We start from the raw sequence: 27,422 nt of genomic DNA, 5'->3' as shown, positions 1-27,422 counted from the left end.
TTACTTTGGATGACTTTTTATTTTGCATTTCATATATTATCCAGCTTCACATTCTCACAGGATCAGCAATTACAACAGCCACCTTGTCTCCCAAGTATGAAAACGGCAAGACAGCCACACAGCTGCGGCCAAAGGCAAAAGCACTGATGTGCTCATGAAACAAAAAAATTGCACAATTTTTTTTCCTTCATTTTTCTGAAACTAACGCCTGAAACAAAGGCTCATTGCTGGAGAACGGAAACCCTTTTTTTCTTCATGCCTCAAACTAAACATTAAACTTATCTGACAAGGCGAACAAGGTCTCTTTAATAATTAATTGCACACACACACGAAAAATCCTTTATGATGCATAAATATTTTGTTACACAGGGTACAAAAATACTTTCACTTTTTGGTTGGTTTTGAAGTACGGAAAGAATGAGGAGCAGGGCAGGGGTGGGGTGCGCTGTGGAGAGGTAAGCAAAATGGGCAGAGAAAGGATTTTCTTAGCAGTTGTCGGCCCCTCTGAGGAGGACGCAGAGGACCCGGACTTGAAATGAAAAAGAAAACACTATCTCTGTCGGGTGGTGGCTGCTGTTCGGCCTGGAAGCGCGTGGGGGTGGTGGGGGTGCCAGGCTGCAGGACCGCAGGGCGGGGCGAGCTGCAGGGCTGGTCCTCACTGAGACAGGGGCTGCAGGGGAGGGTGTGCACAGAGGGACCCGGAATGATGGACCATTGGTGGCCAGGACCTGTTGCTATGGTGACACAATGTGAGAACAAACTGTACACTCACATATACACAAATTTAAGTGTCTTAATTCATGCCAGAAAACATGCAAAATTAAATGCCTCGTTTCTCTGAGGTGGAGCTGTGGAAGCAAGTCTGGACCCAGGGGGTCAGGCCTTGCTCAGTCCCAGTGAGACCTCCGGCCTGGGGCTGGGTGTCCCTGCAAGAAGGCCCCTGAATCCTCCCGGGAGGCCTTGGCGAGGGGCTCTGGGGAAGGACAGGGCTGAGGAAGAGGAGAAAGGAAACAGGAAGCAGTCCACTGAGTCAGGCTTAAAATTCACAGTCTTTGGAGGGAAGCAGCAGCTCTCCACAGGCCGCCTGGGGGCAGTGGAAGCTCAGAGCGGCTTCCTCCCCAGCGGGGCAGGGGCTTCAAGCTGCGGTGACAAGACCTGGAGGGAGGGGAGAGAGGTGGCCGTGAGCAGAGGTGAGGGACTAGAGATGAACCCAGGCTTCGCCCTTGTGAGGAGGCTGCAAGATGGATGGCAGGGGGTGTCGGTGGGAGGAGAAGGGGAAAAACCAGCCAGAGTGCCCTAGCACGCAAGCCCAGGTGGACGCCTAGCACCAGTGAGCTCTCCGGCTCAAGTAGAGGGAGGAACCACGGCCCTGCAGTAAGCCAGGCTCTAGAACACTTATCCTGGGCCTCTGGGCCAGCACTTACTGAAGAACTAACAGAACTGACGATATTTCCATCCTTGCTGGGTGGTATCAGAGGAAGGGTACCAGCGCACCTGCAAGAGAAGCCAACGTCAGGAGCTAGCTGTGCAGTCCCTTCTCTTGACTGGGGAGTCTTCAGTGTCCCTGCTGGAGTCCTGGTTCTGTCACTGACTGGCAGACGCCGGGCCACTTACTCACCTCTAGGCATCAGTTTCTTCATCCTGAAAATGGGAGAGCGCCACCTGACCTGCCTCCTCCGCAGGGTTGAGGTTCAAATGAGAGAATCGTTACCAAGGTGTTTTATGCTCCACTGAGCCCAACTGTACCAGGTGGACTTTTGGCAGTGGGGGTGCTGGTCAGCATTCTGCCCTTCCCCCTTGACTTGAAGAGTGTAGAATTTCTGACGTTAGGAGCATGAACCTAATACATTTTTGCTCAGTTTCCTTCTGTCTCAGTGCCCTCACCCAAGTACAGGACAGAGATGACGAAGTCACAGGGTGTCCGTGAGGATCAGGTGAGACACAATGTACAAACACTTTAGAAACCAAAGTTGCTGTGGTCTCTAAGGGGTAGGACTCCTGTCCTTGTAGGATTCTCTAAAGAAGTCATGGCTGAGACCCAGCTGATGCTTCCATCCCTTTCCATCCCCCTTGTTCCCTCCATTATCAGCCTCCCAGGTCTACAGATTTGTAACCCACCAGCTGAGGCCTCCAATGGGGGCCTGGCAGCTGTCTCAGCCCTGGCACTTGCCAGAAGGCCCTTCAGAGCAGTAGCCCCTAGCAGGATTCCCAGAGACGGGTCAGGAAATCATACGCCCTCCCTTTCTAGGCACAGCCTCCCCACGGGTCTGGGCAGTAAGCTATGCTGGGTGCCAAGCCAAGACTGCAGGAAGGCCACCTGCCCCAGTTATAGACAGCATGTCTGCCCCAGCCTAACCCATGGCTGCCTGGGATCAGTGGGGGAACACAGCATCACAAGACCTTGAATGAGGGGTAAGGGGAAGAATGCCCAGGGAGGGGAGTCTGGGGTCCCCTCAGGAAAGGAAGGGATGGCACGCCAAGAGCCAATGTAGAAAACAAGTAGCAGCTGGGCCCACAGACAACTAGCTTGACAGTGTGGTAGTTGGACTCAGTTACCCACTTGGCTGCCTGGAATCCCCGCCTCTGTAAGCGGAGAAGATGTCATGTAATGTCAGGTCGTCTGCGGGCTGATGGAAGCTTCCTGAGAACATACTCCTCTGTCTCCTCCAATTCTTACATGTTTTGTACACCCCAGGACTCTGCTCACCACATGCTCAACAGCAAGCAGAAGCTGGTTACCCTAAAATGCCAGGACACTTGGCATATAGCAGAAGCAGGTCCTAGGCCACCTAATCAATGCCAGAATCTTCCCTGGGCTCCAAGGATGTGGCACTGCTCTCACCAGGACACCGTGGACCCGAGCTGCTAGAACCACCTTGATTAAGCACCATATCACACACAATAGGAGATCAAGTGCCTCTTCTTGCCTTTGAGCTGTCCAGCCTCAGAAGCCACTATTTTCTCTCCTGCTGCCTCAACATCTGGAAGCAGTTCCCTCCCCTCCTGGCTAACAGCCAAGTGGGAGGCCAAGTGGGAGGAAGCCTCTCCTCCCCTTTGCTGAGCTGTGGGATGCACTCCCACCTGGAAGCGTGGCTGGACATAAGAGCTCATTCCGTAAGAGAGGGACAATAAGGAAACCAGCATGTGGCTACCAGATAAGCTTGTGGCCCACTCCAGCTTAGGGAATCCCCCGGTGGACCCTGACCACCACCCCTCACCTGGCTTCCAGCTGGAGCAGCCCCGTGACAAGAGATCCTGACAGGTGAGGTGCCTTGTAGGGCTGGACAAGATGCAAATGTTGGTTAGTGTGGGAAGGGCTCGGAGGCTTCTGACTCTCACCACTGGGGAAGCCAGCGGCTGCTTAAGGGGCTCCCTCGGCAAGCCTGCTTCATGGGGTCCCCCACTCCCTCCATTAGGTGCTGTGACTCAGTCTCCAAAGCAGCAGCTTTCCCCCCAGCCTGAGATGAGCCACTACCCCTTTGGGGAAGAAGTAGAGGAAAACCTGCATTTCTGAGCTCGGGATGGATGTACCATCCCAGTGGACAGTACATACGTGAGGGGCTGCCTTTCCATTTCCTCAGACACAGGTAGAGGCTGGCAGTCAGGGTCCTCTAAAGAAGTGCTGTCCCTTCCTGCCCCAGCTCAGAACAGGAGACACCCCCAAGGCCCAGGGATCAGGGCCAGCACATCAGGGAGTGAGTGAGCAGCCCACTCTCAAGGCCTCCAGTTGTTCATAGGGATCTGGGGGTCCTGAGAAGCCACCGCACAGGGACAGGCCCATGGGCATCTGGAATGACCAGGCTCCAAGAAGGGCAGCATCAAAACGAGGGGGGCGGGGCACACGAACTCGGTCCTCTCTCAGATCTTGGGACTAACTGAGAAGATAGACCAAGAGGTGGAGAAAGGAATAAATCCACATGGGAAGAAATATGAATAGCCAATAAATATGGGAGCCTCACTCATCAGAAAGTCAATTAAAGGAACACTCAGGTTGCCAAGTCTACACTGTGACCTTGTAATAGTTCTAGGAATTTATGATAAGGAAAACCAGCAGGACAGGTACCCAGGGAGGGGTGAACAAGGGCGTCCATGGCAGCACAGCCTATTGGTAGCAGAAAATTGTGTAACAACCTAATTTACCATCAATAGGGAGCTGGACACAATTATACAAAGGTGGGCTTGCCAGGCATCCAAATGTAGATCTACATTTACTGATGGGAAACAGTGTCCTAATATTTAAGTTTTAAACAGATTAAATGTGTAACTTTTATAAAAGCCACCTGGGTGGCTCAGTCGGTTAAGTGCCCAACTTTGCTCAGGTCATGATCTCACGGCTCACGGGTTTGAGTCCTGCGTCGGGCTCTGTGCTGACAGCTCAGAGCCTGCAGCCTGCTTCGGATTCTGTGTCTCCCTCTCTGTCCCTCACCTGCTCATGTTCTGTCTCTCCCTCTTTCAAAAATAAACAAACATTAAAAAAAAAAAAAAAAAGCATCCACATCTATGGATTTATTTATACACGCACACCCAACTATCTACTAACCCTATGGACTAAAAGTAACTATTTTCGGGGGAGCAGGATAATAAGCAAAGGGAAAAGACAATCTTACCATCTCCATTATACAGATAAGAAAATAGAGGCAAGGGAGTTCATGTAATAGGAAGGTCATTAGCAAGCGGTGAGCCAGTGTAAAGAGGGGGGAAAGAGCCCCAGTCAAAGATCCCCACCATCCTCAGATTGAAGTGGAAAATGAAGTCAAGTCTGGGAGGACTCTGGGATGCAAGGGGACACAGAGAATTCCCACTTTTAGGCATGTGCCAGACCCCATGCCATCTACACCTCTTGTGTGCCTCATCCTCTTAAAAGAAAAGTTTCTATCAAGAGGACCAGAAGGTTGAAGAGCACCTGGGTGGCTCAGTTGGTTAAGCTTCTGCCTTTTGGTTTCAGCTCATGTCATGATCTCATGGTTCGTGAGTTCGAGCCCCGCACCAGGGTCTGCACTGACAACGTGGAGCTCACCTGGGATTCTCCCTCTCCCTCTGCCCCTCCCCTGCTTGCTCTCTCAAAATAAATAAATAAACTTAAAAAAAAAAAAAAAGAGGACCAGAAGGCTGAGCAATATGGCCTCACGCTAGACAGAGCAGGACTAAGCCATCTCCAATGCCCCTCCTGTAGGTCTGGGCCCCACGGCCACATACGGATGCCTTGGCTGAGGCTGAGCTAGTGGCAAAAGGCATGCAGTCAGGGTATGTATGTTGGGACACAGAAAGGAAGGACTGCTTTTCATCCCCTTTTTCTACTACCTTCTCTCCAAGTCACCTCCTTGCTCATAGGCCCAGAATCAGTTCTGTTGTTCTTCTGGGTTCAGAATAATGCCCTCAGGATGAACAGCATCCACTTCTGGGCAGCACTGTCAGGGGGCAGGGAAGGAGCTCTTGGAAGGAAAAGACACAAATGCTATTACTGCATTTGGTTCGGGCAGTGCATTCTACTGTTGTGGAGACGGACATCCAGAGAAGTCCAGTAGCTGGGACAGAACTAGTTACTACCTCGTCCAATCTCTTGTTGCTAGCCTGCCTCCCGACAAGTGTCATTAGCTTTCAAGGTGGGCTTTATCCCCATCCCAGGGAGTCCAGAAACAGGGACTGAGACACAATGAGGCCTCCAGCCTCGGAGAGGACCCTGGGGGCACTAGATAATAGTGATATTAAATAATAACCATGATAACTGGCACTTCTCTAGCATTCCCTCTATGCTAATATCAGAAAAACAAATACCTACAAAGTAGGTATGATTATCACCATTCCAAAGAAATTGAGACAGAGAGGTTAAGTAACTTGCCCAAGGTCATAGAGGTGTTGCAAGAGCCAGGATTTGGACTGAGGCAGCTGGACTGGAGTTGGGCAGCCACTGGGCAGGGACAGGGTGGGAGGGAGGAAGCTAGAAAGGAAGAAAACAGGAGGGCACATAGCCCTGCAGTATGGAATTTAAGGACAGGAAGTAGCGTGCCCCTTTCAGCCAGCTGGAGGAGCTACCCCAAGAACGGCAGAGGCACCTCTGCTTATTAACTTGACATACTATCTCTGGTTCCCAACCTCTGCCTCACCATTGTCATGGCCAAGCATCTTGGAGCAGACAGGGTAGAACCCTCTCCACCTCATCTTGATTGCCCTCTCATTTTACAGATGAGGACACACACAGAGGCCCAAAGGTGAAGTCACTTGCAAAAGATCAGGTAGCGAAATGGTTGCACAGCTAGGATCGGAGCAAAGCGCCCGGCAAGGCCTCATAGGGCTGCTGCAGTGAAACTCCCTGCGTGGCCAGGAGCACTACTGCCAGCCTCCTGCACTCCACCAGGTCACAGAGGACGAGGACAGTCTCCTGGGCTCACCCGCTCTTTGCCCACCACAGAACCTGGTTTGTGGTAAATACCCAATCATTTCCCTCTGGGGAATGATCTTTACCACCTTCCTATCCCCTATCAATTTTCTGGCTGCCTGTGGTGCACAGCTGGGGAACGGTGCCAAGTTCAACCACACTTCTGCCCTCAGTACAATCTAAAGCGGCCATGGCCAAGGGGACCTCCCCTGATGGGGGAAAACAGTTTGCTAGGGTAGTAGGCGGGGAGTCTGTACCTTCCACCTCAGAACTGAGTAGATCCAGATGTCACTAAGCCCTTCAGAGGACCTGACATAGACACACACTGAGCCCCCCACCTTGGGCAGAGCACCCAAGCCCTCCCACCTTGGCTTCTGGTTCTTGTGAACTCTCTCTTCCTGGCTTCTTATATCCTGTTCTTCCTCGTGCCCTACTGCCCTGGTAAGGCGACCTCCATCAACAGCAAAGCTCGCCCGGCCAGGTCGCTCTTCCCAAGGCTCAGCTCTTGCTCACTCTACTGATCACAGGCCAAAGTGGGCTTGCCAGCACTCCTTGTGCTGCCTGGTGGCACTTTGTCCATACACCTGGCAGTGCCTCCTGTCACTGCACCAGGGAGGTCCGGGCCAGAACGGACCGTGGCTCACTGGCCTCGGGCACCTGGTATGGCACTCGGTGAGTGGCCCAGCACTAACCTCCCCAACTCTCCCCTAGAAGTGCTCATTCCCTCTTTCCCGCCATCCCTGCACAGGTTCACCATGGAGAGTGTCTAGGCTTCATGAAAACAAGCACTAACACTCACTGAGCACTCCGTGCTCCAGGTGTGGGGGGGCCTGTGGTGCCGGTCCTTCACAGGTGTTAACATCTAATTCTCTCAACAACCCTGACACAGATAATACTGTGCTCATTCTTCTAGATAGTAAAAAAGTCAGGAATTTTTAAGTGCTTTCTGAAGTTCGTAAAGACCAGAGAGGCAGAGGCAGGCGGCCTGGCTCCACAGAGCACACTCGGGTTGGGATCTGAATTGTGGCTGTCACCACAGGCAGAACGCAGTATGGCACCCGCCTGCACATGTTCGGTGGGTGGTGGGACCATGGCTGGGTCTCTCTCACACTCACATTCTGCCTCAGATCCCCGATGTGGCCTCACAGCTAATCCTCTCCCTCTCCTCTGTCTGATCCGAAGCCCTAAAGAGAATGTCGTGGGAGACGGCAGTTCTGCAGCTCTAGAGGCATGAGTGGCCCTGTGGCCATTCACGAACAAAGTCTGGCCAGCTTAGAGCCTCCTTCATCCTCTCCCCGCCTCTCCCCCAGAGGGGCTTACCTGAGCATGTAGGGCGGCAGCGGCAGCAGCAGTGGCAGCTGGGTAGGTGAATGCAGCGTGTGAGATGGCTGGGGTCAGCTCTGTGGTGTACAGAGGGTAGGGGGCCCAGGCCTCTGGGGATGCGGGGATCAGAGCAGCCCCCATAAGGTCATCTACAATGGGAGACAACAGCCCCCATTGTCAGAACACTGGTCTCCCCTTCCACTACCATTCCAAACAGAGAAGGGGACCTATCACTACAGTTGAAGCATAAGCTCCCTACTCAGGCCAGACTTCCCTCAAGGACCGAAAGACTGGGGGAAAAAAAGCCATGTTAACTTGGCCTGGCATGGTGAGCATCCTATCTGCTTTAAGAAGCCCTCAGATGAGGGGCGCCTGAGTGGCTCAGTCGGTTAAGCGTCCGACTTCAGCTCAGGTCATGATCTCGTGGTTCATGAGTTTGAGCCCTGCATTAGGCTCTGTGCTGACAGCTAGGAGCCTGGAGCCTGCTTCAGATTGTGTGTCTCCCTCTCTCCCTGCCCCTCCCCGGCTCACGCTCTGTCTCTGTCTCTCTCTCAAAAATAAACAAACATTAAGAAAATAATAAATAAAAAATAACTCACGCTCTTTAAAAAAAAAAAAGAAAAAGAAGAAGCCCTTAGATGGGCTTCTGCCCATCTCAACCAAGAAAAATCAGAGAAGGCTTCAGAGAAGTTGGGCAATGCTGACAGCTCAGGAGCTCAGTCTGTCCGCAGCCTAGCAAAAAGGCTACAAGGGGAGGAAGGAAGCATGGAACCCGCAGAGACAGGTGGCTGTGGATACAAGAAGCCTCCTGGAAAGGACTGACTCCCTCAGTGAGAATCTCAACAACTTCCCTCTGTTTGCAACTGCACTCAGGCCCCTTGCCTGGGGCAAGTAAAAGGACAGCAGACAATAGCTGGACAGCAGATGATAGCTCTGAGCACCACTCACAGGGGTCCCGTGCAATGAAGTGTGCTCCTAGGGCAGGGTGAGCGTTGGTAGGATTTGGTGTAGCCATTAGCTTGTTCTTGGCCATCTTGGTGTTGGCTTTGGCAAACTCTAGCCTCAGGGTCTGCGGGTTCTCAGGGTCAAAGCGAATACCCTACAAGAGAAGAGAAGGGAAGGGAAGGAAAGGAAGGAAAAGACTTTACTTTGTAGGACTCAGACAGTCTGTCCACTGCAACAGGTACAGAAGGGCCCCAGAAATGATCTTGCCTAAAAGACTCACCCATGCAGGGGCCAAGACAGACGACACACTGCTTGGACCTTGTGAGTAGTGGCGTTTGATAGACAAAGCAGCTAGGGACTTTGCCCCAGATGTTGGGGGATTAAGGTATATCTGTAGGCCCTTTTTAGTGGCATGGAGTGGGGGAAAGTTTGTAAAAGATAGAACAGGAATACTTGTTGTCTAGAGGTCTGTGGGTCAGAGAAAGCTTTGTCTACTCACATTCAATGCATTCTTGGCTGCTTCTGCTCCTGCTCGGCTGTCAAAGATCACAAAACCAACAGGCTAGTAGGAGAAAGAGAGAACATCCTCATATTTCTCCCAACATTCCATTTTCCCCTCAACAATAAAACAAAGCAAAAACAAAAAACAAAAACAACTTCTTGCCTATATCCTATTTTCAGCTAGAACAGTAGAAGTTTCTCATGCACCCAAAGTCTCCCATCCAGGTACTACATTGTGGGAAATGATTCCAATACAGCTTTATCCCACTGCATTAAACATCACCCTCTTGGTAAATCTTTTTTTTTTTTAATGCACGCAAGTAATTAAGTTCCAGTGTTTTCGCCAGCAAGAAAGGGGGCACCAATGTATTAAGGACATGGGAAGGCCCCAGGTTTGGTAAAGGGACAACAGGTTGAAAGCTTCCCAAAAACCAGAGAGGGAGGACCAGAAGCTGACTGGTAAGGAGAGGGGACCTGTGGAGGTCGCTCTTTCATCAGTTCAGAACAGAAACAAGATGAGAAAGAGCAGGTCTCAGCTGCCAAATGCCTCAAGATGAGGAAAAGGTAGCAGGCTCAGGTCCAAGCTCAGTAGTCGGTCTGGGCTGGGAGGGAAAAAAAAAAAACTTTGGAGAGAAATTACCTGTCTCGATGTGAGTTTGATCAGGGACCCTTCATACCCCTGCAGAGAGAGGTGGTTATCACAGGGAAGGTCAGAAGCCTGTTGTGCTAGCCCAGCCACCCATGACGTCAGCCCCCCTTTCTCCACCAGTGCTTGCCTGCATCATTCTCACACCACTCCCACCACGTGTCCACCACCCTGACCTCCACCAGTGTTGAGCGCCCTCTGCCCTTGTGTTCTGTATCACATGGTGTAGCACACGATGTGGGCATCATGTGGTAGCGTTCATCATTTCGTGCGTAAATTCCCACTTGCTCCGCTAACTTGTAATGTGGAAGCACAGACCCCACCTTTTTAAAGTTTTCTCAAAACTTGAACTGAAAAGACTACACTGAATCTCAAAGATTCCTTATATGGCAAAGCCTACTGAGATTCTCTCTTGTTTCCACTTTGCAGATGAGGAATGAGAGGCTCAGAAGGGCTAAGCAATCGACGAAAGCAACATGTGAATTAACACAACCAGGACAGAGAGCTGGGTCTGTGATCAGTTTCTGACACACTGCCCTCTGCCTTCCTGCTGCCCAATCCAGGTCGGATTCACTCCTGATGCTTCTCCTCCATCCTAGGCTCTGCCTGTGGGTGGCTGGGTCCAGACTCACCTTGAACGGCCTGAAGAGCAGGTAGAGTTCTCTGGGTTTAATGTCCACAGGGAGGCCACTGACGAATAGTGTTCGGACCTGGTGACAGAGACCACAGTAGACAGGGATGATAGCTCTTCCTCCAGGAAGGAACTAAAATCCTTCCAGAGTTTAAGGAGGAAATCTGTATTTCCTGGGCTTCCTTTGGAGGCCAGGGCAAATGAACACTCAGAGTTTCATAGTACTTAACTTTTCAGAGCCCTTTCTGTACCCTTTCCTTTCTCTACATTCATCCTGCAGTTGACTCAACAAGCACCTGCTAAGCACCTCTGTACACAGACTGAGCTGAAGAGCTGCAAGAGGGGAGAGCCCTGTGTCATAAGCACACAGATCAAGGATCCTTTTTCAGATCAAGGATTCCTGAGACTTGAAGAAAGCTATGGTGTCTTACCCCCAAGAATATACAAGTCAAAACATATATATTTTTCAGAAGATACAAATGGACCCCAGATTGAGAGTCTCTACCTAGTCTAGAGAAGAGGCAAGGATGTAAATGGATAGTAAGCCCTATACCACACTACACCAGAAGTGATTTCAACAGAAGGCCTGGCGTGTTCACATCCATCTCCTAGTGCTTTCTACGCTAGATGTAAGCTCTTCGATGGCAGGGAATATGTTGTATGTTTGCCTCTATGCCCAGGTCTTAGCATGGTGCTGTATTAAATGTTTACTGAATAAGAGACCTGGTTAAGGAGTCAGAGATGGAACAATTATGCTGGGTTTTGAAGAAGGAGTATGATCTTACCAGCTTCAAGTGAGGCAGATGATGCTATAAGTTATGAGCCTTGCCCTCAACATGGTTACAAGCTGATGGGAAAGCCAAAGCTAGACACCAGGTGTCCATCCTGTGACTCCAACCAAACCCGACCTCCTGAACTGTGTGTGGGTGAGGTCCCTAAGAGGGCTGGCAGACACTCTAAGTTATTACTGCTAGTTAAATGCTGCTGGCACCAGATGCTCAACTAGCAAGGCCAGATCAGCCAATAATTATAACGGGGAGGGAGGATTTCCCATCGTTTAGATCCCTTAGAAATATATATTAAAACCGTAGCTAAGTTGTGAAAAATCCAAACGAACAGAGCTTCCCTATACACTTGACACCTGATTTCAAGTCTCTTTTTTTAAAAATTTTTTAAAATGTTTGTTTATTTATTTAAAGAGAGCAAGCCAGGAAGGGGCAGGGAGAGAGAGGGTAGAGAGAGAATCCCAAGCAGGGTTTGTACTGTCAGCACAGAGCCCGACAAGGGACTGGAACTCACGAACCCGAGATCATGACCTGAGCCAAAATCCCAGGAGGTCATGCCCTGAGCCGAAATCAAGAGTCAGACACTTAACGGACTGAGCCACCCAGGCGCCCCTCAAGTCTCATTTCATACCACCAAGCAAGCCAAGCATAGATCTTCTGAACTCACCCCTGCCAGTATAAGAAAAAGCTCACGCGCCTCAGCCTGCCTCCCTGCCCTGTGGCCTTTCCTGATACCATTTAGATGCCCTACCTACAATGGGCCACATTCCCTCTTCAGAGGCACCAAAAAACTTGCTCCATATTCCAGTGATGGCCTGCCAGACCCACGCGACAGCCTTTTCAAAGTCAGTGGCTTGAATCAGGAGCCTGGGCAGCTAGGCAAAGCTACACCCAATGCAGGCAGGCAGGCCGACAGGCACAGACACCCCCACCACTCTACCTCTGCCCAGTCAACACACAGATCTGAACAACAGAGCCAGGAATGGCAAAGGCAACCACCCCCAACCAGTGTCACCAGCCCCACCCACACAAGAATGAGCCCAGCACGTGGCTAATAAAGAATGGATGAGGACAAGCTTCTTCTCTTGCGTGGGTTTTTGCCAAGAAGCATACCAAGCAGGATCCTTTGCCATTTAGGATGCATCTTCCCCCTTTGGTCATGCCTTTCCCTCACCAGACACGCCTCTGCTTCCAGGCCTGGGGTGAAGATTCTGCACATTTCACAGGCCTTGGCAGCTCGCATTGCTGTATACACAGTTCTCGAGCATGGCCCTGTTGCCAGAAGCACCTGGGAAAAACTGGACAGCCCGAGCTCCAGGGTAGTGTAAACCCAGCTCCTGGGCTCCAGAGAGCAACAGTCCTCTACACCCCTGCCCTTTGATAAAAGAACCTTTAATTTACACGCATACCACCAAATAGAAGTGACTTATTTGGGTCATGCAGCAAACCCAGGTCTCCTGACTACTCATCCAGGCTGCTTTTGGGTGCCAGAACATGGGTACTCAGCCCACCCCCCGAAGATGGACTCAAAGAGCGCAAGCCAGCCAGGGCCCTGCTGGAAGAACCTGGATCAGTACTACTCCCTCCTCCCTGGGATGTGGCTTTGGTCAAAGATGTGGAGCCAGAGCCGCCCCACAGAAACCTCTGCCTCAGTTCTCCCCAGGGGCCACCCATTTCACCCAGGCTAATTTTAAACCCTTCCTCAAATGGCTCCTTTCTGACCAGACCTCCCCAGAGGCCCCCTTAAATAGCAAGTTCTCAGCACAAAATTTCCTGCACGGGCTGGGGGTGGGGTTGAGGGTGAGTATAGGGGAGCTTTCCCTCATTCCCAGTTAGGATCCTTGTTTCCAACCTTCCTGCTGGGCCAGATGACCTTTTTCCTCTGCCTCCATGTTTTAGGTTCTCAAGTGTCCAAAATGCTACAATGCAGAGCTACCACCCTGTCCCTGGCCACCTCTCAGGGAGTAAGCTGAGGTCAGGCAGTTATGGATTAGGTGGGAGGTCCTTTCTGCCAGGTCACAGGAAGCCTAACCTGAATACTCTTCATGGTTCTCACTTGACCTTGGTTGCCCTGGAAGATGATGTGCCCTCTGCCTACAGGGCAACTAAGGGAAACTAAGGCCCAGATAGGGACCATGCAGCTTAGGAGCTGAGCTGGATAAGATCCAGGGACCCTGACTTAGTCACCTATGCCATCAGCAATCCACCTTGCTGTGGGGACAGAAAGAATGGTACCCGGGTGGCCTCGCTGGCCCCATGGGTGGGTAAAGAGCTGCCACTGTTCACTCAGTAGACAGTCCCTTCCCCAGGCACTTGTTTAGGATGCCAGTTGGAGTAATGGGGGAAGAATAAGAACAAGCTGGCAAACCAGAGGTGGCAGGATGTATAACCTTAGCAGGCTGGTCAACTACATGTGGAGAGGACAAGAGGTTGCAGAGTCTACCCTCCCTCCCACTCCCAACCCCATCAGGTCCTGCCCCAGCCCCAGCCCCAACTATTCCAGGCCCCAGACAAGCACCCACACAGGCCTGCCTCAGGCAGCTGCTTGTGCTGCCCCTCAGCACTCCCCTTCCCCTTCCTCACTCTTTTTAAGTTTATTTATTTACTTTGAGAGAGAGAGAGAGAGAGAGAGAGAGAGAGAGAGAGAGAGAATATCCCAAGCAAGCTCCACTCTGTCAGCATGGAGCCTAACTCGGGGCTCGAACTCATGAAACCACAAGATCATGACCTGAGCTGAAATCAAGAGTCAGATGCTTAACAGATGCTTAACCGACTGAGCCACCCAGGCACCCCTCCCCTTCCACATTCCTTAACTAAAGGGCACTCATCTTGTGGATTCCTCTATTTCTTCACTCCCCTTTCCTTCCTCAGAAGTCCTATGGGGACAGGACCCCCTGCCTTATATCGTTCCCACAATCTGAACTTACTCCCTCCACCTGGACTGTATAAAACCCCAGAGACAGGAGCCAAATCTTAAAACTTTCCTATCAACCAAGGTACCTAGAGTCAGGCCCCAGCACTTGAGATGCCCCCCATCTCTATGCACCTCAGCCCCCCAAAGGAGAAATTCCCAGCCATAGACAGATGTGGCCCAGCAGGGCAAGGTGACACCACACATGGGGAAGAGAACAGGCTTCAGCTGGGTACACCAGAGTCTGTACCCTAGCTTTACGCTTGACTTAGGGAAGTGGTTTCACCTCTCCAAATCTCAGTTTCTTCATCTGTACAATGCAGATACCATCTACCTCCAGGATAAAGAGCTCACTTTATGCCCGGCATGTAGGAGAGGCTCAACAAAATACTGGTTCCCTTAGGGCTCCTGTAATCACAGCATTCACCTGCACAAAAACCTCCCTATCAGGTACCATGAGCCATTTATTTATAAGGTTGCCTAGTGAGTCTGGATTGGATCCAAGTCAGTCTGGAGCTGGGAATGCAGATGAGTCAACCTTAGGTAGTCACTGGATTCTTTAGTGTTCCTTCCTCTTCCCCAGGGAGGGAATGACCAAGGTGGAAGGCACCATGGAGACCAGCTAGTTCAACATCCTCATTTTGCAGATGAGAAAACGGAGTTTCCGAATAGGAAGGTGACAGAATAAGCTGATGGCACACTCAGGATTCTTTAGGGGACAGTAGGGACAGAGACACACAGTTACTTCTCCAAAGCCTTACAACTCCTGTGTCCCAGGCTGGCACTGGAGACCACTCCTTCCATGCCACTTACTGGAGCCAGTCTCATGGCCATAAGGTGCAACATTCAGGAAAGAGTTTGGGTAGAGACAAGGATTCAGGCACCAGTTGCCTACTGATGCCAAGATAGAAAGATTAATCAAAGAACACCCGGCCTGCCTACTCCACACGTTTAGTACAATAATTCAACACACACACACACACACACACACACACACACACACACACACACACAAATGTGCTCAAGTATTTGAAGAAAACATAAGGGGTGGTTCACACAATCCCAGGCTGCTAGAAGGCACCAAACTTGTTTACCTGGGCCCTTCTCCTTCCGTACACTTAACTCTTTCTCCAGAAGTGTCCAGACAACCCAAAGGGTTAGACCCCACTCCCATCCTGAAACATGGAAAGCACTGCAATCCTTTTAAAACGGTCATCTTTAGGGGCACCTGGATGGCTCAGTTGGTTAAGCGTCTGACTTTGGCTCAGGTCATATCTCCCATGTCGGGCTCTGTGCTGACAGCTGGGAGGCTGGAGCCTGCTTCAGATTCTGTGTCTCCCTCTCTCTCTGCTCCTCCCCCACTCACACTCTGCCTCTCTCTCTCTCACAAAAATAAACATTATTAATAAACAAACAAATACTCATCTTTATGGCAAATACCAGCAGACAGGGCTGGACCATAGTCACATCCTTAGCACAGGTGGAAGGTATGTCTGGAACAGTGTAGAGAAGATATTAGGGGAGAAATGGAAACAGTATGGAGAATCTTTAGAAGTCAGTGAAAGGGGCGCCTGGGTGGCTCAGTCAGCTAAGCGTCCGACTTCGGCTCAGGTCATGATCTCACGGTCCGTGAGTTCGAGCCCCGCGTCGGGCTCTGTGCTGACAGCTCAGAGCCTGGAGCCTGCCTCAGATTCTGTGTCTCCCTCTCTCTCTGACCCTCCCCTGTTCATGCTCTGTCTCTGTCTCAAAAATAAATAAACGTTAAAAAAAAAAAATTAAAAAAAAAAAGTCAGTGAAAGAAGAAACATGCTGAGGAACAGCTTTTCTGGTGGAACCTGCTGGAAGCACCAGATTCAACATGGATTAAAGAACTGGCTAGAGAGATGTGCCCATACAGGTCATTGCAGACATGGCCATGCAGCCTTCATGATGGTCAGCAACAGACTCACCCACACTATAGATCCCAGCTAGCATCAGGTTTGCCTAGAGGAACCAAATGGCCTTTGGCACAACTGTGTCCCCCATCGAGTAGGTTTCGGACACTGGGCTGCTCTTCCTTTAGGCAAGTCCTGCTGCCTGTTCTTCCCCCAAGTTGCTGGGAGTGAAGGGGTTGGGGAGGTCTAGCCCCATCTGGTAAGTCCACACCACAGGCTATCACCGGTGGACAGACTTCCTGGGGTTGTCTAGGTCTTTGCTGTGTCTTCCGGGGCCCTTTCCCACTAGCTAGTGCTGGACCATATATAGTGCCATGGAGGTGGGGGGCACTGCTCACCTCTTCCACAGGAGGCCCCTGAGCTCGCTCCCAGTGCTCCAGGGGAGAGGAAGAGAGGGCAGGACCTGGGGAACTTCCCTCACCCCCAGAATTACTCTTGAGGTCCCTGTGGAGGGAATGTTCCCTAGAAGAAGCCTCTCAACTCACTTTCTAACCCCAGCGTGATAGAGCACCCAGGCTCCCCAGACTCCCTGGCTCTTCTCCTCGGGCCTCATACTGGAAATCTCTTTCTCCCTCTGTAGTCCTCCCCAGCCCAGAGTAAGATCACCTTCTAAAGAGAAGTAGGAAGAAGGACTCTGACAAACTCATTCTTATCTGTGTGTCTGTTGTTTTTCCTTTAGACAAACTGACATTTGTTTATAGATGTTCAGAAAAACGAAATAAAAAAGAAGGCTTTAAGAGCAAGGTGACAGTGACACCCACTGTATCAGCCTTACATATTTTTAACATTTACTTTATTTTAAAAAGTTATGGTTTCTGAGAAAGACAGAAAGAGACAGAGAGAGAGAGACTGTGAGTGGAAGAGAGACCGAGAGAGAGGGAGAGAGAAATCCCAAGCAGGCTCTGTGCTGTCAGCATAGAACCTAATGTGGGGCTCTCACTCATGAACCGTGAGATCACGACCTGAGTGGAGGAAACCAGTAGTCAGATGCTTAAATGACTGAGCCACCCAGACACCCCTTATTTATTTTATTTTAGAAAGAGAGTGCAAGCAGAGGAGGGGCAGATGAGAGGGGAGGGGGGAGGAGAGAGGGAGAGAGAGAGAAGAGAAGACATGAGAAGAGAAGAATCTTAAGCAGGCTCCACATCCAGTGCGAGGTCCAATGTGGGCCTCATTCTCAGGACTATGAGATCATGACCCAAGCCAAAATCAAGAGTTGGATGCTTAACTGACTGAGACACCCAGGCACCCCAGCATCAGCGTTACAGCACAAGTTCAGGCTTCTGTGGGAAAGGCTTCTAGGCAGGACTCATTCCTGGTGGACATCTCTCCTGGTCCTTAACACTCATACAGCTAGACCTGTCATTCAGTGCCCCCAAGCCAGGCCAGCTCTCTAGTCAGTGGCTGCTCAGGGGGCTCCCTCCTCCCCAGGGCACACAGGGGACCCAGCTCACCTAGAGGTCCTGCAAGAATTACAGGAAGGGGGCTGCTGGGCTGCTGGGAGAAGGGGGTGGGTAACCTACACAGAGGAAAGCAGCCAAAAGCTTCCATGTGGCACAAGACTGGGGTGGCAGTCAGTGGGGGCCCTCCTCCAATAAAAGAGGACCCTGCGCTCAGACTGGGGCCTGGCCACTCTGCCCTCACAAGTGTGTGCCCTCTTCTGCAATGGGAGGGACAGTCCTGATGTCAAGGGTCCTGTAGCTCCAACTCGCCCCAACTTTTTGACACAAGACTCCCTTCACACTGAGCATTAAACATACAACTTCACAGTTAAGGGCGGCAGCAGGGTATTGTGACTGAGAGGACAGGTCCATAAGCACCAGATTTTGTTATGAGACAGAAAGGGTAAACACTGCTTTCAAAAACAGTGGAATGCTAATAGATATTAAACCCTCTTATCCTTTAACTCTGAAGGACAAGCACAGCCTTCTTCAAAACCCCAGACTTAATCATCGCCAAGACCACACCCTGGACTTCAGGGACCACCCAGCCAGAGGACAGACTTTTCTCCACAAAGGATGCTGAGCTAGGAAAACAGTAGGGCCACCCCCCCCACCTTTCCCCGCCCCCAAATAAACACTATAGGCCCACTAGGAACACTCTGCCCTAGAAGACAGACTCCTGCCTTCCAGGCAAATCCCTGCCTCACGGGGCTGGGACACAGGAAGGACATGATTGGGAAAACTTGACTCTGGGCAATAGATACATCCTACCAAAGAGATAAAAATGACACTTGAAAATGGATTCTTTGCAGCAATCCTTTAGTATCTCTGAAAGTTGGAATTCAATCTGGAAAGGAAAAACTATTTCAATTGTCCATTCCATCAAATAGTTCAAGTGATGGGCTCACTTTGAATCCCCCCACCTACTCGATGCTTATTGTGAGCTCTGGTGTCATCTGGATGGAAAACACCACTTAGGGAAGGGAGTGGGGGGAGAAGGGAAATCCAAAAAGGGAAAAACAAGCCTCTCATAAGCCACTCCCACATCCTTCCCTGACTCCCAGCCTTCTGAAGCAACTGAAATGCAGAATATTTGAGCTGGAAGAAACCTTATTTTTAGATAAGGTAAACCAACACCCAGGGGTCCAGTGAGTTGCTCGTGGTCACTGAGCATGTCAGAAGCAGCCCCAGGGTCCCCAGGTGCTCGTGAGTCAATGCTCCTTTGCAGACCTTAACCTTACACACCAACTTACTCAGACCCCAGTCAGGTCAGCCTTGGGCTCCTTGAAAATAAGTGGCCTTGGGGCACCTGGGTGGCTCAGTCATGATCTCACGGTTTGAGTTCAAGCCCTGCGTCGGGCTCTGTGCTGACAGCTCGGAGCCTGGAGCTTGCTTCAGATTCTGTGTCTCCCTCTCTCTCTGCCCCTCCCCTCCACATGCTCTGTCTCTGTCTCAGAAATAAATAAACATTAAAAAAAAAACATTTTTTTTTAATATATAAAAGAAAATTAGTGGCCTTTAGGCTCTGACCTAAGGAGCCAGAAACAGCCCCTTGCAGAAGGTTGATTCAGGGCGGGGGGTTTGGGGTATGCTACTGGATGATGCCATGGTTGTCAACAGCATTAAGTACAGGGAGGTGAAAGGGAAGACAGACAGCCAATTCCCAGCAGCTAAGTGGGAGCAGCCTTGTGCCCCACTGACTTGGAGGCAGGGACCGGAACAGGGCCACACACATGCCTCAGACAGGGCAGTTGGGCGCATGTGGCCCCAGGAAGCCCCAAGTCCAAACGGAAGCCCAGGCCACCCCATCCTGACCAAGGGAGTTTTTGAGATGCAGCCTGCGTTACATACAGTTTATGGCTCTCCTGATACAAAGATGCTAAAGGTCCTTTCTAAGCTTGCACCAACCACCATCACACCCAGCTCTGCTCTGTCTTCTCCAAGGGGAAGAAACCCCATTGAGAATCAAGAAACTCGACTCTTGCTCGGCAAGAACCTGTTGATCAGACATGGAAACAAAACAACCATCAGGAAACCTGGGTAGAAGTCCTAGCCTGACCACCAGCAGGCAGGTGGCTTTGCGGCCTTCCTCTGCTGCCTCAACTGTAGAGGAAGGGTGCACTAGCCTCAGGGCCCTTCACGTTCCACCTTGTAAGATACCGAGGAAGTAGGAAAAGGTGACTGAATCGCAGTATAAGACTTGGGCATTGTCCTCCTCCATCTGCTCGGAGCTGAAGCGCTTCCCTTCTGCCCACAAGAAGGCAAAGTGGTGAAAAAGGGAATAGAGAACAAAAGGGTGACAGAGCAGAAAGTCAGCAGCCAGGTCCTGGGCCAAGGTGGGCTTGGAGGTTTGGGAGGGGTCTCTGCCGGGGCAATGTTGGGGTTGCCAAAAAGAAACCTCAGAGCAGTCTCCCACATATACCCCCCTGCCCAGAGATCTCAGAGGCCAGGGTTTTTTTCTTTTGTGCATGTGTATAGAGGGCAGGGTGGGGGATGGGTTCTGCCCAGGTCTCAGGCTTAAGCTTGGCACCAGCAGGTCGCTCTTACCCCTCCCGGGGAAAGAAGTCCCTCTGAGTGGGGCCACTTGACGAGAGGTGGATGGAATGTGGTGACATGGCCCGCAGACGCAGGACTTATAAGGGCTGAACGAGGACACAGGGAAAAAGAGCAAACAGATACAGCCAGACATTGGATGTGAATCGAGACACACGTTCCCATGCTCCTTCCGAGGAGCTCTGGGCTGCTCAGCTCCCAGACTAGGACGCTTCCCAGCTTCTAGCCTCCCTCCACATAGGACACCTCCAATGCCATTAGTCTGACCTGGTGTGAAGTCCCAGGCTTAGGATCTGTTCCACAGCGTTTTGCCTGCCCCTGCTAATTCCAGCCCCAAATCAAAGGGTGTGGCTCTCAGGACCCATTCTGGGCAGCACTTTGTGGTTTCCAGGTCTTTCATACCTACCATCTGGCACGTGAGCCCGGCAATCCTTTGATGTAACAGGCAAAGAAGTACTGGCCCATTTTACAGATGAAGAGCCAGCTCAGGGATTAGGTGTCTGGCCAGCCAGTGGCAGAGCCAGCAGTAAAATCCAGGTTGTCTGGGAACCTGAGACACTTCCCCTATAGCCTGCAGTGTGTACTAGAGTCCAGACTGTGTGTGTACAAGAATCAAGGGAACCAAGTTGGGATGGTAAGAAGTTCTCTAAAGGGTGGGACAGGGCTGGGTATGTAGAGAGTGTTAAATAAAATGGCTTCAGACCTAATGCTCCAAGCTACTTCTAGCCTCAGGAACAAAAGGCATAAACATCTTGGGAACACACCTGGTCAAAAGTCTGTTGTGAGTACCGGCCTACACCTCATTTACAGGGAACCAGATCTAACTGTGTGAACTGCACCATGCAGACTCAGTGGCATGGCTGGGTGACTGCTTTCCATTTGGTTCCAGACAGTGCCAGGGGCCACGGTTTTCAGAGGCCACTCAAGTGGCAGGCTCACAGGGCCCCCAGCATGGAGGCCTGCTGGGCAAGGCTTCCTTCCCTTCTATGCCATCTACCTCCCTATCCCTCCTGGGGCTGTGGGGTCAGCCAGCGCAGATCCATCGCTTGTCCCAGTGCCTGGTAAGGGCTGCAGTTGTCCTCACTGAAACACACCAACCCATGCATCAAAGAGTTGGCCTGGGGGAATCTTACACCCCTTCCCCAGCTCTGAAATCAACACCTCCAACCCTTAAACCACCTTATGGTATTCCACTGTGAACATAGCACTGAGCCTACCACACCTGTATACTACCTGAAGGAAGCAGATGAAGCCTGAGAAGGGATGTTTCCTAACATAATGCTACACTGTTCAGGAATGGAAGCTGCTTCAATGGCCTGTATTCTGGTTTGGAGCTCCTGAGTCACAAACATCCCAAGCTGTGCCTGGATATGGCCACAACCATACATCAAGAATGAGGACCAGTCTGGGCAGAAGTTCTTCACACAGCCTTCATTTCAACAAACATTCTCAAAAAAAGGGCCCTAGATCCTATTCCAGTAACCTCTCCTGACCACCTCCCACTCCACCAATAAAAGCCCAAACCCACTTGGGGAAGAAGTTGGCTAACCACAAAAGGGAACTAGGTACTCCAGACACTCATCCCATGGCCTGGTCCAGGTCAGGTTCTGTCCTTTCTCCCTGAGAGTCCCAGGCCTGTTCACAATTAAACAGGCAGCCTTGATGACTTCTGACAGCCAAGAGCCTCTGCTCAGTCAGCCGTAAATAACTAAAGGCCATGGCAGATAGACCTACACAGACCCTCCCACTACACACAGCCCTTGCTATACCCCAGAGGCCCCCAGCACAGATGGATCCACCAGTGGACTCTTCATGAAGGGAGGACCCCACCTGTCAGCCTTGGCACATCTCAGAGGTAACCATATTTTTTCCATCCAAGGATAGGATGGGGAAGCAGCGGAAAGAGGGAAGCCATGTTGTCCCTGGGCAGGGAGTAGATGGGGTTCTGGCATACAGAGCTTTGTGGACTATCTATAGTTCTGGCCTCACAGCAGCATGGTTTCTGAAGTCTAGTGATGGGCTCTGCCCCACTGCCTCATGGCTTTGCCAGGAGTGTGAGGACCCCTCTAAGGCAGCCATGGTCAGGGAACAGCAGAGAAACTAATACGGTAGCAGATGTCAGTGCTACCCAAAACCAATGGCCCAGCAGAGGCTGGGGGCCATTGGGTGGTACCAGAACCTAGCACTCTAGCTCAGCTCTGGGTAACCAGAGGTTGGAGGCCATGGAGCAGGAATCCAGCCCCCAGGCCAGGTGGGATGGACACCTATTATCTCTCAGGACTGTCTGGGGCCCCAGTGGGATAAATGGGTTAGAGACTATGAGAGCAAAAAGCGAGGCACCCGCACTTCATGTCTTGACTCCACTCTGAGTACTCACCAGACCCTCTCTGGAGATGAGAACAAGAAGAAATCATTACGTCCAAATGTTCAATGGATTTAGAAGCTGGTTCCTACTGGGATAAGCTAGCCAGGCTGCCCATGAGCAGGGAAGGAGGAGAGGAGGAGACCCAACGGAATGACCCACCCCCACAAAAATGACAGGCAGCTGCTTTAGAGTGGGTACCGTTTCCTATTTAAGATGTCCAAAGCATCAGGGTACCAGGGCAAGGGGGTGGGGTGGGGGAAGGAATGAAAGCAGTAAGCCCCTGCACAGGCAACAAGGGGTTGTATTGCCTGTAGGGAATTGAACAATAATAAAATTGACTTGATCTCGTTTTATTATCACCCTGCACTGGCAATTCTAAATCCTGTCGGTGATAAAGATGCTCCTTCTACAAGGGCTGCCAGCTCCCATCACCCAGTCTTCAGATACCTATCCCAGCCCAAAGGGAACTAATCTGGAACAGCAGGACCCAGAGCTCAGGCCTAAAAACTTTAGTTGCAGGATCTTTTTTCCCCCTATCTCCCAAACTCACCAAAACCCTAATATAAAACAAAACAGCAGATATAGTGAGTGTGTGGTTCAGAGCAAACTCTGGGTTCAAATCCCAACTTACCTACTAACTACATAAAAGTTATTTAACCTGTCTCAGATTCCTCATTTATAAAACAGTAATGACAATAATTCACAGTGCTCTTATTGTGCAAGTTCAAGGAGGTAAAAGGGTGAATTACTTCAGGTAATACCTGACTCAAACACTGTGTATGGGCTTACTACTACTAATCGGACAGCGTCTCTATTAGGTTACTTGAATAGAGAAGACACATGCACAACAACCCCCAGGGAGGAAGGCAGCCCAGCCTATAGCATCTGCCTGGATCTACCTGCTGGGACCCTGTGTCCAGGTAAATGCCCAGAAGTATAGACTCCTCCCTACCTTCATACCAAAAAAGAGCTTGCAGATACAGCATCAAGACGCCCCAGATTTTGTCAAATGTTTTTAATGGCAGAGAAAAGAGGAAGTGGCTGAGTCATATGCTGGGCCCCAGAATTCCTTCACCTTCATCTAGAGTGCAGAGACCTCTAGAGGACACACGGTGGGCCCAGAGGTGTCCTGCCTGCAAGGAGCCACAATGGCCTAGATCCACTGGATGTTGTGGACAAGCAAAGATGGGAGTGGGAGGGCAGTAAGGGGCCAAGACCCTCCAGTCAAACTGTAGCCCCTTTGGCTGCCATTAATGCCTGCCTCTCTACAGTTTACCATTAGGCTGGCAAAAAAACTTCAACTCTTAGAAACTTGAACTCCACCCACCCAAGATTCCAAATACTACTTTCCTTAGCAGCCCCCCCACAATGAATAATTACTGTAACTTAGTATTACCTTGTACTATGAAATTAAAGTCTCCATTTTCAAAATAGACCATGTTTTCAAACCACATGTACCCCTCCCCAGAAACACTGTAACTCTCTAGCCATCCCTAAAGAATCACTAAGACAAGCTTGGGTCTGGGATTCTACAGCCTCACAGGCAAGCCTGTCCTGGGCTGTCTGACCTCACCTTCTGGAGTTCTAGCACCAGCTATGACCCGCCTGGGTTAAGGTAGAGGCTCTAGACTGAAAGGGACACTCAGCTCTTCCCCTGAAGACCCTCTCCTTAATTCCTCACTGCCCTCCTTAGCTTTCAAAGGGTAGGAGAGCTTCTAACACCTCTCCTTTCCAAGTGACAGAAAATGCCAATTTTCCCAACCATGCATGATCTCAGGCACTTCACAATGTGGCCCCCACTACTGCTGAAAGCTAGCAAACTCCTGGAAGTCATGTGGCTCCACGATCCACCTCTCACTTTTACACATGCTACTCCCTCTTCTTGGAATGCCTTCTGACCGGCACAAGTCTAAGAACCTCCTACTGAGCTACATCTCAGGGAGGGCTCACTTCTACCTTCTCAGTGGTACCACTGCATCACTTGGTGATATCCCCTCATTTCCCCACATCCCATTCCCTCCTGGCAAGTCCTTCTCACCTTCCAATCTGTGATCTTTCACCTGGAATCCTGACCCCTGGTCCAGAAAAGGAACCTAATGCCTGTGATAGAGACAAAGCCCCAGTGGGTAGGGTGGCCAAGCAGGAGGAGTCAAGCCCATGCAAAGGAGCTTAAAATGAGGAGCCCCACTTATACCCCTTCTGGAACCACGAAAACACACCCCTTTCTCCAGAAACCTAACACCTTTAGAAATGAGTAGGGGGAGTAGGACTCTTTGGTTCTCTAGGCTTGCTTTACCTAATCTCCAACAGCCAGCCTGGGTTAGTCATGAAAGTAAACTACCACTGCTAACAGATTCTCCAGATGGTGGCTCCTGGGGGATGCAGAAATGACTGCCTAGGGGACATCGAACCTAAAGGAAGGAATCCAGTTCCAGCTCAAACCAGCAATTCAAGATGGAACCTCAGTAGGAGAGATCTTGGCCCAGAGGGCTAATGAGGGGAGGGGGCTCATCCTTGCAATTACCTGGCCAGAGCAGACACTGGGCTCCAGGAGATTCCCAGAGCCTTTAGTTTTAGACTTCTATTAAACACAGGGCTGTGCCCCTCCATCAACACACGGCAGCACTAGTGCTATAACCCACCTCTACCCGCAAGGAGAAGTTAACAGGGATTCCACTTCTTGAAGATCCTGCCCTCTCTCTCAGAACAGGCACTTAGAAAAAAAGTGACCAATACTTCAAATGCTTTAAGACTTTAGCTTGGCCACATGGTTCACCCTTCCCACTTCAAAGGGGTAAGTCTGAGGGTCAGCACAACCTCTTGGGTAAACTCCCTGTTGAAGTCAACCCTCTAGCATTAGCGGTATTCTGGGTCCTTGCCCAGCTTCACAGGAGATGGCTTTCCTCTCCCAGTTTCAACCCCCAGAAGGCCAAGCAGCGATCTGCGCCCCCCCCCCCCGCCCCCGCAACACCAGCAACCCTGTCACCCTCCCCCCAATTCTCAGGCGAGATTCTGAACAACCAGGTGTCATCAGGATGGGGTTAAGGTTCTCATCAGTGCCACGGGCCTGTCAGCATGTCAAGGTCCAAGGAGGACAGGGCCTTCAGGAGGCAAAACCACCCCACCGCTCTGGAGCCCACACAAAACTAGCGGACAAATGTCAGGCCCTCCCTCTCCACCCTTCAGAGTCAAGAGTTATATATTCCCCCACCCTCCCTCCCTCCCTAAAAAGTGAGATCTAGACCTAGATTCTCAAGATGCCATGCCATTGGTGGACTAGGGTTGGCAGCAGGCCTCTGAATTACTAAGAGTGGGAGCTGGTGGTGTGACCCTCCCACCATCCCTCCCACAGTGAGGAGCCCAGCCCAGCAGTGGGCCACTGCCGCCATTCTGCACCAAACCTAGAGCACGGTCAGCCGGCACCACCGCCACTACACTGGAGGGAGGTGAGGGAGGTTAGCGACACCAGCCTCCACCAGGGGATCTGCGGTTTCTCCCCCAGACCAAGGGGAAGGGAGCTCAGGGTGGATAACTGGCCCTTGGTTTCCTGGGCAAGAGCTTGCCAGGGCGCGGCAGGAAGGGTCTCCTAGCCTTGGAGTGACACAGCAGAGGCCAGAGGCCCCTGGAGAGAGATGCAAAGCCTGTCGTCCGCTTTCCGCATCAGTTTTTGTCTCTGTCGGCCCAGCTCCTGGTCTCCATTCGCCACCCTCAGCCTTAAGGCTTCTATTCACCACCTCATCATCACCCCTGCCACACACCCTCCCCGATTTCGCCATCCCATTAACCACACAGCTGCTGCTGATTCTACGAAGCCAAGCCGCCTCACACTCACTCCCTCCTCATACTTAGCACATGTCTGGTGGACAAGATAATGTCGCCTTTCCTTGCAGAATCCCACCCAGGCCAGCTCTGGGGTCCTGGATTGCCTGCTGGGGCAGAACCGGGGTGGAGGGGGGTGGCGGGGGAGAGGGAGAACCGGGAACGAAGTATCTTTAGGCATCTCTTTCTCAACTCTAATTAACTGCCCCGCTGACCTCTTTGCCAAAGCCCAGGTTCCGGGGCTGCAAGCAAAGCCCGTCCACCTCCCGTGACTACAGCTCAGTTACAGTGAACCAAGGTGCCGGGCAGCCGTCCCGGGCCTCCAAGGTCACCGGGAGGGGTCAGGGTGGAAAGTGCAAGAGGGTGAGGGTGCCGCCCGCCCGTGGTGCTAATCCCGCTCAGTTCCTTCCAGCAAAGGCGGGAGTCCCAGCAGTACCGGAGGAGCTCCTCAGGTAGCGGCCCGGGCCAAGAGTGGAGAACGAGGGACGCGCGGGCAGCAGGCGTGGGGCAGACGCCGAGCCGCTCGCCCACCACGGGACGCACGGACGGCGGCCGGCGCGCGGCCCGCCCCGAGCCCGGGAGGGCGGGGAGACAATGCCCGCCCGGCGGGGCAGTCCAGGCCGCGCGCCCCCGCCCGCCGGACACGGGCTGCTCCTCCCCGACCGAAGGGCAGCGGCGGGAAAGAGCCCCGAGCGATTGCCAGACCGGCCCCGCGCGGCGCGGGAGGCCCCGCGCGCCCTCTCCCCCGCCCACCTCCGCGTGCACTTCACCCCAAGTCCCGGGGCCGCAGACCCACCTCTTCCTCCAGAGTGCCGCCGGAGCCCGAGCCCGTGCCGGTGCCCGTGCTGGTGCTGTGCTCGCCGTCCGGCTTCAGGTTGCTCATGGTGCGGGGGGTGGGGTGGGGGTGGCGAGGGGAAGGGAACGCTGAGGGCGAGCGCGGCGCCCGGCCCCGGCGAGGAGGTGGGAAGGGGCGCGGTGAGCGGTGCGCTCCGGGAGTGCGGGGCGGAGTGGCGGTGGGGGGCGCACGGGGCGGTGAGAGGGGCAGCCGCCGCGTCAGGCTGGGGTCACATCAAGTTTGGCGGGTGCGGGATGTGGGGAGGGGGTGCGGCGGGGGAGGCACTGGGAACCGGAGCCGAGCCCGAGCGGCCGCCGCCTCCGCCTTTTCACTGCGACCGGCGAGTGCGCCCGCGG

General features: G+C 52.0%; 1 protein-coding gene across 4 annotated transcripts; it reads right to left on the bottom strand.

Moving 5' to 3' along the window:
* RBPMS2 (RNA binding protein, mRNA processing factor 2) lies at window positions 1–27,422 on the bottom strand. Of its 4 annotated transcripts, none has more exons than XM_023255206.2 (8): window positions 27,028–27,418; window positions 10,424–10,501; window positions 9,786–9,824; window positions 9,144–9,206; window positions 8,648–8,798; window positions 7,697–7,848; window positions 1,425–1,494; window positions 1–1,155 (listed from the first exon to the last, which is right to left on the bottom strand). In XM_023255206.2, the coding sequence occupies exons 1-7, from the start codon at window positions 27,112–27,114 to the stop codon at window positions 1,432–1,434; spliced, it is 633 nt and encodes a 210-aa protein (XP_023110974.1). In that variant the 5' UTR covers window positions 27,115–27,418; the 3' UTR covers window positions 1–1,155; window positions 1,425–1,431. The 4 variants fall into 4 exon arrangements, 3 of the variants coding, with proteins under 3 accessions (XP_023110974.1, XP_023110975.1, XP_044915105.1); XR_006599126.1 differs by lacking the exon at window positions 1,425–1,494 and adding an exon at window positions 1,495–1,641 and having other exon boundaries at window positions 27,028–27,420; XM_023255207.2 differs by lacking the exon at window positions 1,425–1,494 and having other exon boundaries at window positions 27,028–27,420.

The sequence above is a fragment of the Felis catus genome, chromosome B3 (genome assembly GCF_018350175.1).
Source record: "Felis catus isolate Fca126 chromosome B3, F.catus_Fca126_mat1.0, whole genome shotgun sequence".
Classification (NCBI taxonomy): domain Eukaryota; kingdom Metazoa; phylum Chordata; class Mammalia; order Carnivora; family Felidae; genus Felis; species Felis catus.
The sequence above is the reverse complement of the archived record's forward strand: the minus strand, read 5'-3'. Positions and strand labels throughout refer to the sequence as shown.

Excerpts from the sequence above, each read along its gene's own strand:
- RBPMS2 (XM_045059170.1), bottom strand. The coding sequence starts at position 27,114 with ATGAGCAACCTGAAGCCGGACGGCGAGCACAGCACCAGCACGGGCACC. Across the intron at positions 10,502-27,027 it reads GCGGCACTCTGGAGGAAGAG|GTCCGAACACTATTCGTCAG; the intron begins GTGGGTCTGCGG and ends CTCTGTCACCAG. Across the intron at positions 7,849-8,647 it reads CTTCATTGCACGGGACCCCT|ATGACCTTATGGGGGCTGCT; the intron begins GTGAGTGGTGCT and ends CTCCCATTGTAG.